The 16,913-nt window shown below is 39.4% G+C and overlaps 1 protein-coding gene across 9 annotated transcripts in view; it reads left to right on the forward strand.

The window, feature by feature from the left end:
* The window catches only part of dennd4a (DENN domain containing 4A), an 83,405-nt gene that overhangs the window by 37,841 nt on the left and 28,651 nt on the right, over nucleotides 1-16,913 (forward strand). For all 9 annotated transcript variants that reach the window (XM_033050526.1, XM_033050522.1, XM_033050524.1 and 6 more), the window contains exons 12-18: nucleotides 2,477-2,689; nucleotides 3,919-4,064; nucleotides 10,380-10,513; nucleotides 11,321-11,456; nucleotides 11,715-11,921; nucleotides 13,809-13,937; nucleotides 15,212-15,359. In XM_033050526.1, the coding sequence (XP_032906417.1) occupies nucleotides 2,477-2,689; nucleotides 3,919-4,064; nucleotides 10,380-10,513; nucleotides 11,321-11,456; nucleotides 11,715-11,921; nucleotides 13,809-13,937; nucleotides 15,212-15,359 (1,113 nt within the window). The remainder of the gene's footprint in view (nucleotides 1-2,476; nucleotides 2,690-3,918; nucleotides 4,065-10,379; nucleotides 10,514-11,320; nucleotides 11,457-11,714; nucleotides 11,922-13,808; nucleotides 13,938-15,211; nucleotides 15,360-16,913) is intronic.

Here is a 16,913-nt window from a genome sequence, read left to right on the forward strand (position 1 = left end):
ATCACTCATTCAGGCAAACTCTGACCACAAGTTCAAGTTCAAGTGAGTTTATTGTCATGTGTCCCTGTATAGGACAATGAAATTCTTGCTTTGCTTAAGCACACAGAAAATAGTAGGCATTTACTACAAAACAGATAAATGTGTCCATATACCATGATATAAATATATACACACATGAATAAATAAACTGGTAAAGTGCAAATAACAGAAAGTGGTTGTTAATAATCAGAGTCGACTGTGCACCTGTAGAAGTTAGAGAGAGTCTTCCTTGACAATCCGACTCTCCGTAATCTTCTCAGGAAGTAGAGACGCTGATGAGCTTTTTTGATAATTGCGTTAGTGTTCTCGGACCAGGAAAGATCTTCAGAGATGTGCACGCCCAGGAATTTGAAGTTCTTGACCTTTTCAACCATCGACCCGTTGATATAAATGGGGCTGTGGGTCCCCCTCCTACTCCTTCCAAAGTCCACAATCAGTTCCTTGGTTTTGCTGGTGTTGAGGGCCAGGTTATTGCGCTGGCACCATATGGACAGTTGCTCGATCTCTCTTCTGTACTCTGACTCATCCCCACAATAGTGGTGTCGTCAGCGAACTTGATGATGGAGTTCTCACTGTGGTTCGCTACGCAGTCATGGGTATAGAGTGAGTACAGCAGGGGGCTGAGCACGCAGCCTTGAGGTGCTCCCGTGCTGATTGTTATCGAGGCTGACACATTTCCACCAATACGAACAGACTGTGGTCTGTGGACGAGGAAGTCGAGGATCCAGTTGCAGAGGGATGCGCAGAGACCCAGTTCTGCGAGTTTGGTAACCAGTTTGGAGGGGATGATTGTGTTAAATGCCGAGCTGTAATCAATGAATAACAGCCTGACATATGAGTTTTTGTTATCCAAGTGGTCCAGTACAGAGTGGAGGGCCAGCGAGATCGCATCCACCGTTGATCTGTTGTGGCGGTACGCGAACTGCAGTGGGTCCAGGTTTTTGTCGAGGTAGGAGTTGATTTGCTCCATGATCAACCTCTCAAAGCACTTCATCACCACCGGCGTTAGTGCCACTGGTCGATAGTCATTGAGGCACGTCACCTTACTCTTCTTGGGCACCGGTATAATTGATGCCCTTTTAAAGCAGGTGGGGACCTCAGACCTCAGAAGTGAGAGGTTGAAAATGTCCGTAAAAACTCCTGCCAGTTGGTCCGCACAGGTTTTTAGAACACCACAATCTTCCAACCCTAAGTTTTGTGAGATGTACTCGTGGCTCATGGGCACTCTAGCAGCCCCAAAATATCCCTTCTCTGTTTCCATTGTCCAACAATATACATTGTACATTGGAATTTTTGTGTGATTTTAAATGGAGTATATAAATTCTAGGATTACATTATCATTATATATAAATTACCATTATTTAAAAAAAGAAGTAAATCATAAAACGTTTTCTGATCTTGGCTGACCCATCTGATCAAATTAGTTAAACGTGTAGGAAGGAACTGCAGATGCTTGTTTAAACCGAAGAGAGACGCAAAAAGCTGGAGTAACTCAGCGGGACAGGCAGCATCTCAGGAGAGAAGGAATGGGTGATGTTTCGTGTCAGGTCTCGACCCGAAATGTCACCCATTCCTTCTCTCCAGAGATGCTGCCTGTGCCGCTGAATTGCTCAAGCTTTTTGTGTCTATGATCGAATTAGTTGCCAGGTCACTTTAAACTGGCTCCTTCCAGATTCAAGCAGCAGTTCCTTTTTTTATTCAGACAGGATGTGGGGATTGCTGACAAATCTAGAATTTAATTCTGATTCTTTGTCATCTGCTAAAGAACTGTAGAAGTTAGTTTTCTGTGTACAACAATCAAGCATTGTGAAATATATAGATTTTAATGGACAAAAAATTGTCAACTAAATTACTCGGTGTTTGAAAGCATTTGGAGGGAACACAGACTACAAGGCCCTAGTTGTAATTCTTAATCTGTGTTCATTTTGCTGATGCCAAGCGGAATGATGGTGAGATTCTTAAAAATTACCTTTGCACCAATGATCAGTTGCCTCTGTTGTGCTGGAAAGCCTGCATACTTTAACGTCCTTTCATATTTACTCTAAAGACCCAAACATTCCTATCACGATTGTACTATTACTACCTCCAGAACTTTTTTCATCTCATTCTGTTTCCTTGTTTCTCCATAAATGTTTTACATTTTAAATCGGAATCAATTAACTCATTTTTTGGCATCTTGGTCAAATCATGCAAAACTTATCGTCTACACTTATGAAAGAGAAATAGCCCAGTGAGGCTTAAGCAGATGTGTACCGTAACATTATCAGTGCATTCGATGAGAGACAAATTTAAAAACAAAACTCCTAAATTTGTTTATTTTTTTTATGGCAAACCTTCAAAGTCAATTAAAATTACTGCATTTCTCACTGTTGTTCATTAGAGGATGTGTATTTTACATTAATCATTTAAATGTAAAACTAAATATGTTTCCTTTCAGTGCATCAAAGACCCAGAGAGGAAGCTTTAATGGAATTAGCAATTAATGATTTGAATTCTGGTAAAAAGATACTTGTGTTGGAACTGGAAATTCAGGAAGCATTTCTTCGATTTATGGCTTCCATTCTGAAGGGATATAGAACATACCTTCGACCTATCACAGAGGCTCCTTCTGAAAAAACAACAGATGCAAGCTCTCTCTTTGATCTTCAAGGTATTTATAAATAGTTGAAAATAATTTGTATAATCTAGGATTTTGATTTTGTAGTTATCAAATATTTAAAGTGCACATATATCATTTAATTTCAAAAATATCTGCCAGCTCCTTGTTCTTGGATGAAGTTTGAATTTTGCTGTGAAATAGAGGTTCTTTAATCTTGAATTCATAAAAGTTCCTCTTCATAGAAACATAGAAACATAGAAACATAGAAATTAGGTGCAGGAGTAGGCCATTCGGCCCATCGAGCCTGCACCGCCATTCAATATGATCATGGCTGATCATCCAACTCAGTATCCCGTACCTGCCTTCTCTCCATACCCTCTGATCCCCTTAGCCACAAGGGCCACATCTAACTCCCTCTTAAATATAGCCAATGAACTGGCCTCTCTCTCCCTCCCTTCTTAAAAAGTGGGGTTACGTTTGCTACCCGCCAATCCTCAGGAACTACTCCAGAATCTAAAGAGTTTTGAAAGATTATTACTAATGCATCCACTATTTCTGGAGCTACTTCCTTAAGTACTCTGGGATGCAGCCTATCTGGCCCTGGGGATTTATCGGCCTTTAATCCATTCAATTCACCCAACACCACTTCCCGGCTAACCTGGATTTCACTCAATTCCTCCAACTCCTTTGACCCCCCTGCTATTTCCGGCAGATTATTTATGTCTTCTTTAGTGAAGACGGAACCAAAGTAGTTATTCAATTGGTCCGCCATATCCTTGTTCCCCATGATCAACTCACCTGTTTCTGACTGCAAGGGACCTACATTTGTTTTAACTAATCTCTTCCTTTTCACATATCTATAAAAACTTTTGCAGTCAATAAATGGATCCAGTATTAAAACCTCTTACATTGCACAAAACATGTCAAGATACAGAGGAAACAAGAATAATTAATTACTGTATAGCTGTTAGCTTTGAATGTTTAAATTCTTCTAAGGAAATATTTATGGAGCACTTGTAATGCTAACCAAATTTTGTTGTATGACCTGAAACAAACTTATTTTCTCTTTCCCCAGTTGCTGCCTAACTTTATGAATATTTCCATCATTTTTTGCTTGCATCTGTAGCTCCATTTTACAATTTAGTTTTTAGGAAGTTAAAAAGCAAGTGCTCAGAGCCATATGAAACAAAATACATGGTAGTTGTTCTAATCCGGGCCACTCAACATTTTGATCTGTATTTTGTATTTAAAAATTGCTGACTTAATCTTCATCATTGTAGGTTTTCTGAGAAGCAGAGATCGTTCACATCAAAAGTTTTACTCATTGATGACAAAAACACAAATGTTTATTCGGTTCATCGAGGAATGCTCTTTTGTGAGTGACAAAGATGCGAGTCTGGCTTTCTTTGATGATTGTGTGGACAAAGTAAGTCACTGTGTTTTTCTCTTAAAGAAGGCTAGTATTGATGTATTATATAGTATTAAAAAACAGATTTCTGATTTTTACATGTTTTTCTATTTGTTCAATGATAATGCAGGTTGTTTGCAGAATGAGAGGAAACTATTTCCAATTTCAGAATTACTCACTGTAAATGGAAGTCCTTTCCACCCAATTTTAAATGCAATGCTGTTAAGTTGGAAGAACGAATCCATATTGTAATGTCAAATTAAATTTAAGAGATCCACATCAGAAACTTGAGTTGGTAATATTCCCATGATTATAATCACGTTTCTGTACAAAGTACACTGATATCAAAGCAATTAATAATTATTAATCCATAAATCCCCGAATAATTAAAGTTTTTAAAAGTAGAATCATATAACTCAGAAAGAGGCCTTTCGGCCCAATTTGTCCATGATTACCTAGATACCCTATCTAAGTTAGTCCCATTTGCACATAAACACAAAAAGCTGGAATAACTCAGCGGGACAAACAGCATCTCTGGAGGGAAGGAATGGGTGACGTTTCGGGTCGAGACGCTTTTTCAGACGTTTGCACATGTTTGGCTCATATCCCTCTTAACCATTCTTTTCCATATTCCTATCCAATTGTCTTTTAAATGCTGTTATAATACCTGCCTCAACTACCTCCTCTGGTAACTCAATCCATATACCCACCACCGGCTGAGTGAAAACTTTGCCCCTCGGGTTCCTATTAAATCTTTTCCTCTCCCCTTAAAAAAATAATCTCCAACCATCTGTAAATGTCTTTCACTCATGGCTAATTCTACTAAAAAATAAATCAAGATTTAAAAAAAACAGTGGAAATGTTTTATTGTAGTTTTGTAGTTCAAGCAAACACCTTTACCGTTGATTTTATTTGAATATGTTTGCTTATTTGCTGATTGAGTTGAAACTGATATTATTGACCTGAATGGCATTATGCTAAACCTAATGGTTATGCTATTTCTAATAAAAGCTATTTTTGGTTTCTGCCTATGGTATTATCAGAATTGAAATTATCAGCTGCCATGGCTAATATGAATTTTGTCTAATTTTGTTCAGGTTGCTAAATTAGTTTTTTTTCTATTATTTTATGGAATGACCACCATTTATTTTCCAACCCTATCCTTCCTCAAGAAGGAGATAATGAGCAAATGAGAACAAATGGGTTTGAGAGAGAAAAATAGATCAGCCATGATCGAATGGCGGAGAAGACTCGATGGGCCAAGTGACCTAATTCTTCTATACGTTGTGGTCTAATATATGAGGCTAGTTTTTTTTTTTTACACAAGGAGTCTTAGATGCCTGGAATGTGCTGCCTGAACAGATGGTCGAAGCTGATAAGATAGCAGCATTTAAGAGGTAGTTAGACAGTAACAATAAAAAGTTATTAAAAAAAACAGATTTAGCTCGTTGGCCCAGTCCTGATTGCTTTCCCTCCCCAGGTCACTGGTCATGTTGTAGCCTAAAATGCTCTTCATACCACCCCACATATCCCTCACGTTGTTCTGCTGAAGTTTCAGCTCCAGCTTCCTCAAGCAGTCGTTTGCATGTGGATAGGCATCAAAGTCTGATACCTATCCACATGACAAATTGCCTCTACTTCCTGCCTCTACTTGCTGAGAAGATTACGGAGAGTCGGTTTGTCAAGGAAGACTCTCTCTAACTTCTACAGGTGCACAGTAGAGAGCATGCTGACCGGTTGCATCGTGGCTTGGTTCGGCAATTTGAGCGCCCTGGAGAGGAAAAGACTACAAAAAGTAGTAAACACTGCCCAGTCCATCATCGGCTCTGACCTTCCTTCCATCGAGGGGATTTATCGCAGTCGCTGCCTTAAAAAGGCTGGCAGTATCATCAAAGACCCACACCATCCTGGCCACACACTCATCTCCCTGCTACCTTCAGGTAGAAGGTACAGGAGCCTGAAGACTGCAACAACCAGGTTCAGGAATAGCTACTTCCCCTCAGCCATCAGGCTATTAATAATATAATAATAATAATATATCTTTTATTGTCATTGCACGTCAGTGCAACGAGATTTAGTAACCTGGCACTAAATGCCAAGAAAGAAAAGTAACCTGGCTCGGAGACAAAACTCTGATTAACAACAACCACTTTCTGTTATTTGCACTTTACCAGTTTATTTATTCATGTGTGTATATATTTATATCATGGTATATGGACACATTTATCTGTTTTGTAGTAAATGCCTACTATTTTCTGTGTGCTTAAGCAAAGCAAGAATTTCATTGTCCTATACAGGGACACATGACAATAAACTCACTTGAACTTGAAAATTGCTTTAAATCCTGCCCATTCAATTTAGTGAATCTGCTGCAAGGACATTATTCTTGGTCTATTAAAGTGTAACCTGCCTTCTTTGAATATGAAGAACTCCCTGTCTTGCCCCCTTCCATTGCCTCATACATAGCATCGAAGTCTTGGCACGCAGACTTTGTTCAAGCTGAACATTTTCGTTTCAGATCTCATCCAAATATTAGGATGTAAGGCAGCAACTCAACCGTTAATTTTCTATGGAAGAAAAATAAGATCCTTTAAAATGAACAGTTTCTATGAAAATAAGCATGTTCACCGATGTCACTGGTTGTACTTTCCTTTGCAAATGATTGTCACATTGCATTACCGAACACACAGGCACAGACCTCCTAAAGACTCATTGTTTGCTAGTGGACGAAACCGGAAAGTTTGCTCATGAATTTGGATTTCCCTAGTGAAATGCAAATTAAATGGAAAAGCTGCTGACTCTCCACTCAGTGCACAGAGGATTTCTCTTTCACTTGGTGGTCTTTGTTGTTTTGAAAAGTAGGTCACCTGCCATTCTCTGAAAGCAGAGGATTATTGCCAGTGCATCTAACGGCCTCTCCACTCATCTGTGCCTAATTAAACCTTCTGTGATACTTTAACAATTCAGCAATTTCATATTTATTTCTAGGTGTTCTATATCTATTTTAATTAGGAAAACACGCTTAATTGTATGTTGATGCCAGAAATAGTGCCTTACTTTCTAACATTCTGATATGTTTTCAAAAGGACTTTATTGTAAACTAGTCAGTGGTAGATTTTTATTATTTTAATGAGGTTTAATTGTGTTGGAGCCAAGGCTTTTTTGGAGTGGGTGAGGGTAAGATTTATTCGATGTGTTTCATTGTCAACAGAGGGCTGCGTTAGAAATCAGTGACCTGGCTCAAAGTTGAGCTTTACGCTGTGGAATGAACCAATAAATGTAAAATCTGTTTTTTGTGTACGAAATTTTGTGTCTATGAAAGAATTTAGGCAGTGGAACCAGTTGATGATCTGTGCTTTCATTTCTTCCACTGGCTTTGAGCAAAAACATATGTTACAGCTGTCTGACACTGACGAAAAAATGCTGTTTTGGAATGTGACCCACAGTTTCCCGTGACATTTATGAGATTTTAAAAAAAAAAACTGTTTGGACACCTTGTAACTATTATATATGTCTATCCCCCTATAATTGAGAGGATCAGAGGTCCTTTAATATCTGTGAAGCATTGAATAATATTGTGGGTGGAGAAATCAATGGTGCCAGGTCAATGAAACATGCTTCTACAAGTTTTTTGTAGCGAGTTTCTAACTGCACTGCAGATCTGGTAACTCCCAATCTAACGGCTCCTGAACATATTATTGTGCCGATATCCCGAGTTCTGAACTTGCATCTTGTACACGCTCCCTTTAAATCCATTCCAATGTAATGTATTGCACACCCGGTACAATTAATTACTACCAGAGAATAAAATATAAATGACATATTTTGCTCCCTGCCAACTATAATTACAATTTCAGACACATTCTTGTATCTGCATTCCTAACTTGTTATTCAATTTGCCTGCTTCTCAAAGTGAGCTACATGTCTTGATAAATTAGAAATGACTTTGGGTGGAACAATGTTCAGCAGTCTGGTGCCCCGGGTTATGTCCCTGGAACATTGTTTATGAAGCTTCCTACATGGTAACTTTGTCTTAGAGTAACTTAGAGTTGGAGTTCAAGAGAAGTAAAGACAAGATTTGATGTGTAAAGGCCAAGATTTTTGAGGGTTAACACTTGAGGAAAGGGGAATCTGCCAATTAACGCTGCATTTGTAGTATTGTGCGCTGTTCTGGTTGCTCTTTTAATGGTAGCATAGTGGCGGAGCTGATAGAGCTGCTACCTCACAGTGCCATACACTTGGGTTTAATCCCGACCTCTGTGCAGTCTGTGTGGAGTTTTCACCTTTTCCTTGTGATGTGTGGGTTACATCAGTGTGCCCTGGTTTCCTCCCACATCCCAAAGTCATTCCGGTTTGTTGCTTTTTGGATTCTGTAAATTGTCCCTAGTGTGTAGGGAATAGATGAAAATGTGGGATGAAATGGAACTAGTGTGAACAGGTGATCAATGGTTCGCCTGAACTCTGTGGCCCAAAGGGTCTGTTTCCATGATGTATCTTTCAATCAATTTAATCAATCGATTACAGAAAAGGTGTGGAGGCGTTGGAGAGGGTGCAGTAGAGATTCACCATGATGTTGCCTGCATTGGAGTTTATTAGCAAATAGAAAGATTGGACAAAGCTGGGGATTGTTTTTGTTGGAGTTTTGGGGAGACATGATAGAAGTTTATAACATTGATGGAAGGCATAGCTGGCTAGATTGTCTTTTTCACAGGATAGAAATGTCAAATACTTGAGGCCGTATCTTTAATGTGAAAAGAAGAACGTATAAAGGAGATGCGTGGGCCAAGTTTTTTATTTTTTTTATTTTACACAGGTGGTAGGTGCCTAGAACTTCCTGCTTGTGGAGTGGGTCTAACCAAAGTTTTATACAGCTGCAACACGACTTCCTGGCTCTTATACTCAATGCCTCGACCAATGAAGTCAAGCATGCCGTACACATTTTTTACCACCCTATCTACTTTAGTTAAGTCATAGAGAGATACAACACCAAGACTGGCCTGTGTGTGTAGGAAAGAACTGCAGATGGTGGTTTAAATCAAACATGGACACAAAATGCTTAGCCTTAAGAAGGGTATCGACCTGAAAGTCACCCATTCCTTCTCTCCAGAGATGCTGCCTGGCCCGCTGAGTTACTCCAACATTTTGTGCCTATCTTTGACCAAAACTGGCCTGTTGGCCCACCAATCATCATCGTCAGTGATCACTCTAAGTTGAGTATGATAGTCCTCCTGGTGGGTCCATTTTGTGGGTCTTGGCATGGCGGTAGAGGCTTATCCTGGAACCACAGGCATTATTAGGTGTTATGTCTGTCTAGGTGTTCTGTCTCTCTAGGTGTTATACTCGCAATGCTGTTAGGGAGTGTAGGAGAGAATTTTGTGCTATACCTTTACTCAGATAGGCACACACAAAATAAAACAGCTCATAGATCAGTGGTGAGTCTATCGAACAAGTCGGCTTATTAAAGGCCTTATCGATGCACATCGGGAAACGGTCTGTGTAGACCCAAACTGCTTCAACAAGCCATGGTAACTACAACATTTTTATATCCTCCTATCACGATGGTTAATTGTGGAGTTGAAATAAAGAATTAATTAATGTCTCTGTAATCTTCCATCTTTGTCTTTCCCAAGAGTTAACTTTAACCTCACATTCTCATTGTTTTGAAAATCTCTCTCCTATGTATCTAACAAATAGATACCATAGATGTCAATGTCCATGCAAGGAGAATTGATTCTACTCGTTAAATGGGGTCTACTCATTAAATAGGTTGTTCGTTAACCTTTCGGAGACTTGCCTGCTGAACACAGTGACAAAGAGTCGTTGGAATCTCAAGATTGCAACATATAAGGACCTAGACACAATTGCAAAGGACTATCTCTCTTTCCCCCCCCCCCCCCCAATTCAAAGGATAAAGAAGCCTGCTTTGCAGCAGAATGTTTCTTTTTAGCCATTTTAACTACATTCTATGTTGACCATTTTTCCCATCATGCTTCTCCAGTTTGTAAACTCTAGGGTTAACCAGATTATATCCTACTCATCTTCCTTATAATTTTCAAAATTCCCGACAACAGAGAGGAAGATCAGGATTTTGACCCAGTGTCAGTGAAAGAGCAGTAGTATATTTCAAAGTCGGGATGGTGTGTGACCTGGTGAGCAACTTCCAGGCGGTATTCTCATGCTTCTGCTGTCTTTGTCCATCTAGTATTTTAAGTATATGTCACTAAATATCACCATCTGCGACTCATGATAATTATTTCTTTAAATTGGAGTTTCTCATCCTTGCATCCTTTGATTTTTACGGAGGATTTTTTTTTGTCTTTTGAACTAATCCAGTTGGATTCAGAGCGCATCGAGGACTTGCACCTCATAGAATTGGATGAATCTCACAAAAGTGAACATACAGTTTTCATAACACCACCTGAGCTTCCAACTCTTCCAAATGAAGAAGAATATCCTCTTCAGTATAGGTATGTAATCAAACCAATTTCTAGTATGTGTGGAAGTTAATGACAATTGGATTGTAAGATCTTGTATTTTGAAGTATAAGAGAAGGTCACATATTATTTCTTTTTTGAAAAAAGGTGTACACAACCATTTTTATTTAACTTTAGTGTAATTTTTATTGGTCAACATTAAATAACTCTGAAATATTATTGTATGAACAGCACATATTGGACAGTGACAAAATTGTTATATTCACCCAAGTGTGAAATCTGAACACTTCCTCTACCACAGTTAACAAAGGATGCTCTAAGTTTTGAATATAAAAGTCATGAGTTGATTACCATGTTCTGATGCCTTTTGTAAGATGGCATATTTAAAATATAATTTAGAGAATTATGGTGATGTTGCAGCCTTAAAATTGGATTTAATAACCAATTATATATATTTGCAATGTCATTGTTTATTTTTGTGCTGAGAAGCTGTTGCTATATCACGTTTTAAATAAGATGCATCCCATGGGGGTGCTGCCTTTGTTTTACTTTGGAAGCAGATTCCTCACTGATGAGAATCTATTGTTCAAGCTGCCAACTGCAAAAGTGCAGTTGCCAACAAACCTGTTGCGGTATCCATTGTGCTGTTTTCTTTCTATAATTGCAAAATTGGTTATTGTTTTTTATATCTAAGTTCACCTGTGGCTGGGTATCTATTCCAACTAAAAGAACTGCTCGCTGCATAACGTATCAATTAGTGATGTTAATTCATTATTTACATTATCTAAGCATTTTGATATATTAATGTGTGACAATGACCACCTGCTCCTGTTATTTCAGTTACACTTGCTTTCCTGTGCTATCACCACAGCTATTTGACAGCCCAGCGAGTCTGTTAAAGACACCAACCAACAGGTTAACTTCAAAAAATAGTTGTCCCAATAGCCCAGCACCAATGGGCAGAAGAACTAAGCAGGTAATATTTGCAGACTGGGTATTGCTGTGTCACAGTATTTGAATGATTCTGGTATAATTATGTGGATAATCAATTAGTATTATTATATGAGTAATTAAAGTCATATGTGAAATCTGATGATTTTACATTTCCTGCCACCTCCATACAGAGAGAGTAAAAGAACCTAACAAAAAAGGCAGTGTTGAAATTCTCAATATTCTATGTATTATGTGATATATATTTAATTCTACAATATTATGTATTTTTGTTGCATTTCAGGAGATAAAGTCAGCTCAAAAAATTGCAAAGCATTACTCATTAATTCCTCAGATGTGGTCAAAGTGTCTCCTCCGTCATTGCTATGGTCTCTGGTTTATTTGCCTTCCTGGCTATGTGAAAGTATGCCATTCAAAAGTCAGGGCTCTTCGGACTGCTTACGATGTACTAAGAAAGATGCAGGCCAAGAAATTGGAGGCACCAGATGAGGTGTGTATTATTGATGTGCCTGAGAGAGATAAAAATTATATTATTATATTATCAAACGCAATCAACAAGGAACAATGCTTGTTTGCTATTTGCTCTTGCCAACTCGCTCTAATTCCATTTTAATGTTACCTTTAAAATCTGTATGTTTTCTCTATTTTTGTTTTAAAGCATCTAACACATTCCTGTCCTCCTATTTTTGTCTACTTCATTTTGAATTTTTGCTTTGTGATCCTGAATGGTGTATGAACTGTTCCTGGTATTTGTTCAATGCTCAATTAAAAGGAAGTATTCTCGTCAGCAAACAATGGTTCAGCTGCTGAAGCAACAAAATTATCCCATGTTATCATCAAATTAAGTGCATTCTCGTTCTGGAATGTTTAAATGTGCATTAAGCCCAGTTATTTGCTCCAGTTGTGAGAACTACAGCACTTCCAAGTTTCACATTTCCTACCATTTTCTTCAGTCCCTGAGAGAAATACATTTTTTCATGACCCGGTTTATTAAATTCTTATATTCTGGCTAAATCTGTCATTATTTGAAAGGGAGAAAAATCATGCTACAATTAATCCAATTAATAAAATCATAAACATAATTAAACAAGAAGTAATGCTTGTTTTTAGTAAGTTAAACCAGATTCTGCCAGAGGAAGTGGTAGAGGCTAATACGGGGAGAGTGATAAAACATTTAAAAGATTCTCGGGTTGATGGATAGAAAAGGTTTAGAGGGATATAGGCCAACTTTAATGCAATTATGTTGTCCTTCCATGCCAGTTTTATGGGTTTTGAGGTGGCTAACATGGTTAGTCTGGGAGCCACAGACTCTTCCACCAATGCAACAAGGTTGATGGGGAAGCTGGTGAGTAATTTGCAAAGTTATCTGCGAAAGGCCCCATCTGCCTAACCCATATCTGCAAGATTCTCAATACCATCTTGAATGCTTCTTCTCCACTTGGGATGATTGGGGTCAAAGATATCCAGGAACAAGAGGGGATGCTTAATTTCCTCATGGAGGCATTGAGCTAAATCCTTGATACAGACAACTTTTTCAGGAGTTCGGCATGCAAACATGGTCTGCCCACCGAAGCTGACTGAATGTAACTAGGACCACAGTATTGAGGATGTAAGCCTGGGAGAGGTCACAGAATTATTTACTTGGGTTACTTATCCTTCCAGTGAAATTGGAGGATTTACTGGAGATAGCAATGGTGGTATTTTTCCAGTGCTCTGTGTATCCACATCACAGAAGCACATAGAAGAGCATGGATCACTGCTGCCCAGTAGCCCATGCTTTTTGTGTCAGGTCTGAGCACCTTGAAAACAGAAGTCAAGCCATGGCCATGGCCCGCCACAACTGTTCAACTGCCTCCTCCCGTTTTCTGAAACCTGTTCCCTGAATCGGAGTTTGGATTCTGTCCATTCTGAACGCAGTAGACATTTCCCAACATTATCAAGATATGCTCCATGCAACAACTCAATTAAAAATGCAGAGAACAATACTAGCTTTTTTCGACCACGCCGGAGCCTTTGACTCCATTGTGCGAGTGGGACTATGGAACACTCCAATATATGTTGGGATAAACAAAATAGCGCAAAATTGCCATAGCAGATTTCTTAAATTTAACTCCTTGCATGCAGAGTGAGACAGCATTTTGGTTCTGGAACTTGCTTTTGAACCCACACACAGGGGCATGTTTCATTCCATTTGTGATTTCCTTCAGATGATAATTAAACGGTGCTCAAAACCTTAAAGTGATGCAAATATGACCATACGATGTTGTGAGGTGTATCTGACTCATTGGTAATTGGGGGGAAAACAAGTTTTCCAGATCTCTACTTAAGTATATTTAGTGAAAGATCTTATGATGATGAAGCTTTTTTTGTGCTTTAGGTGTGCTACCGTGTTCTGATGCAGTTATGTGGCCAGTATGGGCAGCCTGTACTAGCTGTCAGAGTCCTGTTTGAAATGAAGAAAGCTGGGGTTCACCCCAATGCTATTACTTATGGCTACTATAATAAGGTATGATCCTCTACAAACTTACTGTCACTTAACGTTGCTTGGTTATTCCTCCCTAATGCAATATTTTTCTTGAATTGTGCTTCTTAAGCCAATTAGCTTTTTTGTTAATGGCATTAATGTTTAAAGTCAATAACGCTTAGACAGACCAGGAAGAATGAAAGGTGTAGAATATTGCAGAGAGAGAGATGGTGAGAATACAGGAAATGTCCCTGAGAGGGTGCGATCAAATTTTCCAGATAGCACATTATAGTAAATGTCTGGAGAAGCACATGTGGAGGAAGGTTCACAATTCGCAAGTCTTCAATCCATTTGTCTCGCACCTTCTGTCTTTTCAGCTCTGGCCATTATCTAGCCACCTGCCTATCAAAAACCTCCTCACCTGTATCTACCTATTACTTGCCAGACTTTGCCCTGCCCCTTCTCTCTTCCAACTAAATTCCAATTAAACTGTATTCTTATCTGATACGTTTAAATTTTGATTATCTGACACCGGTGGGTCTAGCAGATTTTTAGATTATTTGATATTCCTATCCATGCATTAACTCGCTTTTATTTGATGAGGGCTTTCAGACTTAAATATTGACTGTTTCCCTTTCCACAAATGCCCTTTCCAGCATTTTCTATTTTGTAGCACTCTTATTTCACTCCTTTGCATCGTAGGCAGCAGCACAAGTTTGTTTTTTAGCGAAGCTAGTGAATTTAAAGAGTGAGAAACAACCCAGTGAGTTTCAGGAAATCAAACCCAGAGATACAACAGACTGCAGGTTATAGAATTTTGAGCAAACAATAAAGCGCTGGAGAATCTCAGCATCTGTGGAGGGAAATAGAGAAACAGGTGAGAATAAGGGTCCTGATCTGAAACCTGGTCCATCCATTTCCCTCCACAGATGCTGCCTGACCCACTGAGTTTCCCCAGTATATTGTTAGCAGAAAATAGAACACGGTGTGTTTCAGCTTGCAAGCTTTCACATTTATGTTTCGGGTTATCATAACGAGTGAGGAAAATTCTGAAACCCTCGGTATTTCCGAACAATTGGTTGCCAGATTGCTGCAGCTTTACAGCAAGACTTTGTCCCCTTGGAAGGAGACAGCTTCTTGCTTAAAGCGTTGTAGTACTCAATAAAACAATCTAAGCATCATTGTACTTAATTAAGCTTAGATCTGAATCTAATGCTGGAGATACTCTTAAAACTACTTCGCTTCACCTCCATAGCAGGATATTGATCTAGGTTTTTAATGTTTAGTTTGAGTTGAACTTGTTTGATTTTCTGCAGGCTGTTTTAGAGAGTACCTGGCCAACGAGCAACAGAGGTGGTTACTTTCTATGGATGAAGCTAAGGAACGTCGTGCTTGCAACATCTCAGTTCCGCAGAGTTTTGAAAAAAGCTCCAGCAAATCCACTGCAGACCCAGGTGTTGTCGGGTAAGTCAGAGTTACCAGCAGGAGCACACTGTGGAATTTGGAGACCAGTTATTGTCCAGCTACCTCTGCATATCAGAAGAAACTTTAAATCGTCGAAATAGCTGGCAGATTTAGTTAAAGGATTACACTTTTCCATTCATAATCAGCTTTATAGATCAATTATTTTTCTAATACTTTAAGGGGATATGGTCTCCCAGGCCAGGTCAGATTTAATTAAACCTAATTTACTCTGATTTCCCTTGGTTTAGTGGCCATGCCACTCAGAGGGTAGTACATTTCTGAGTCATAAATAGCAGGAGTAGGCCTTTGGCCCTCGAGCCAGCACCGCCATTCAATATGATCATGGCTGATCATCAAAAATCAGTATCCCGTTCCGGCTTTTTTCCCATATCCCGTGATTCCTACAGCCCTAAGAGCTAAATCTAACTCTCTTGAATTGGCCTCCACTGCCTTCTGTGGCAGAGAATTCCACATATTCACAACACTCTGGATGAAAAAGTTTTTCCTCATCACAGTCCTAAATGGCCTACCCCTTATTCTTAAACTGTGACCCCTGGTTCTGGACTCCCCCAACATCAGGAACATTTTTTGTGTATCTAGCCTGTCCAATCCTTTAAAATTTTTATATGTTTCTATAAGATCCCCTCTCATTCTTCTAAATTCCAGTGAATACAAGCCAAGTCGACCCATTCTTTCATCATATGTCAGTCCCGCCATCCAGGGAATTAACCTGGTGAACCTACGCTGCACTCCCTCAATAGCAATAATGTCTTTCCTCAAATTAGGAGACCAAAACTGCACACAATACTCCAGGTGCAGTCTCACCAGGGCCCTGTGCAACTGCAGTAGGACCTCCTTGCTCCTAAATTCAAATCCTCTCACAATGAAGGCCAACATGCCATTAGTTATCTTCACTACCTGCTGTACCTGCATGCTTACTTTCCGTGACTGATACACCCAGGCCTCGGTGCACCTCCCCTTTTCCTAATCTGACACCATTCAGATAATAATCTGCCTTCCTGTTCTTGCCACCAAAGTGGATAACCTCACATTTATCCACATGATACTGCATCTGCCATGCATCTGCCCATTCACCCAACCTATCCAAGTCACCCTGCAGCCTCATAGCATCCTCATCGCAGCTCACACTGCCACCCAGCTTAGTGTCATCCGCAAACATGGAAAAGTCACATACAGGCCCTGCTAGTAAGGACAGCAGGTTTTCTCCCCTGATGGGTATTGTGATATTGCAAGGACTACTTTGTTTGTCCACGTAGCAACATGTATATGTGGGAATGACGTAATATGGGCAGGGAACTCTGGTTCCAGATGGCTGTGAATAAACAGAGCCTTGATTTATGGTCAGCTTCACACCCCTAAATATGTTGTACTTCGTGGTCCCGTATCTGTTATACCATTGTTATGACTCTGGAATGACCACAAGTACACGTATTTAGGGGAACCAGAGTGCCCTGCCCTGTAATTTGTTTATTACAAATTAGTTAACTGTTTTTTAAATGCCATAACATCATGTTGCCTTTAACAGCTAAACTA

The sequence above is a fragment of the Amblyraja radiata genome, chromosome 34 (genome assembly GCF_010909765.2).
Source record: "Amblyraja radiata isolate CabotCenter1 chromosome 34, sAmbRad1.1.pri, whole genome shotgun sequence".
NCBI classification, from domain to species: domain Eukaryota; kingdom Metazoa; phylum Chordata; class Chondrichthyes; order Rajiformes; family Rajidae; genus Amblyraja; species Amblyraja radiata.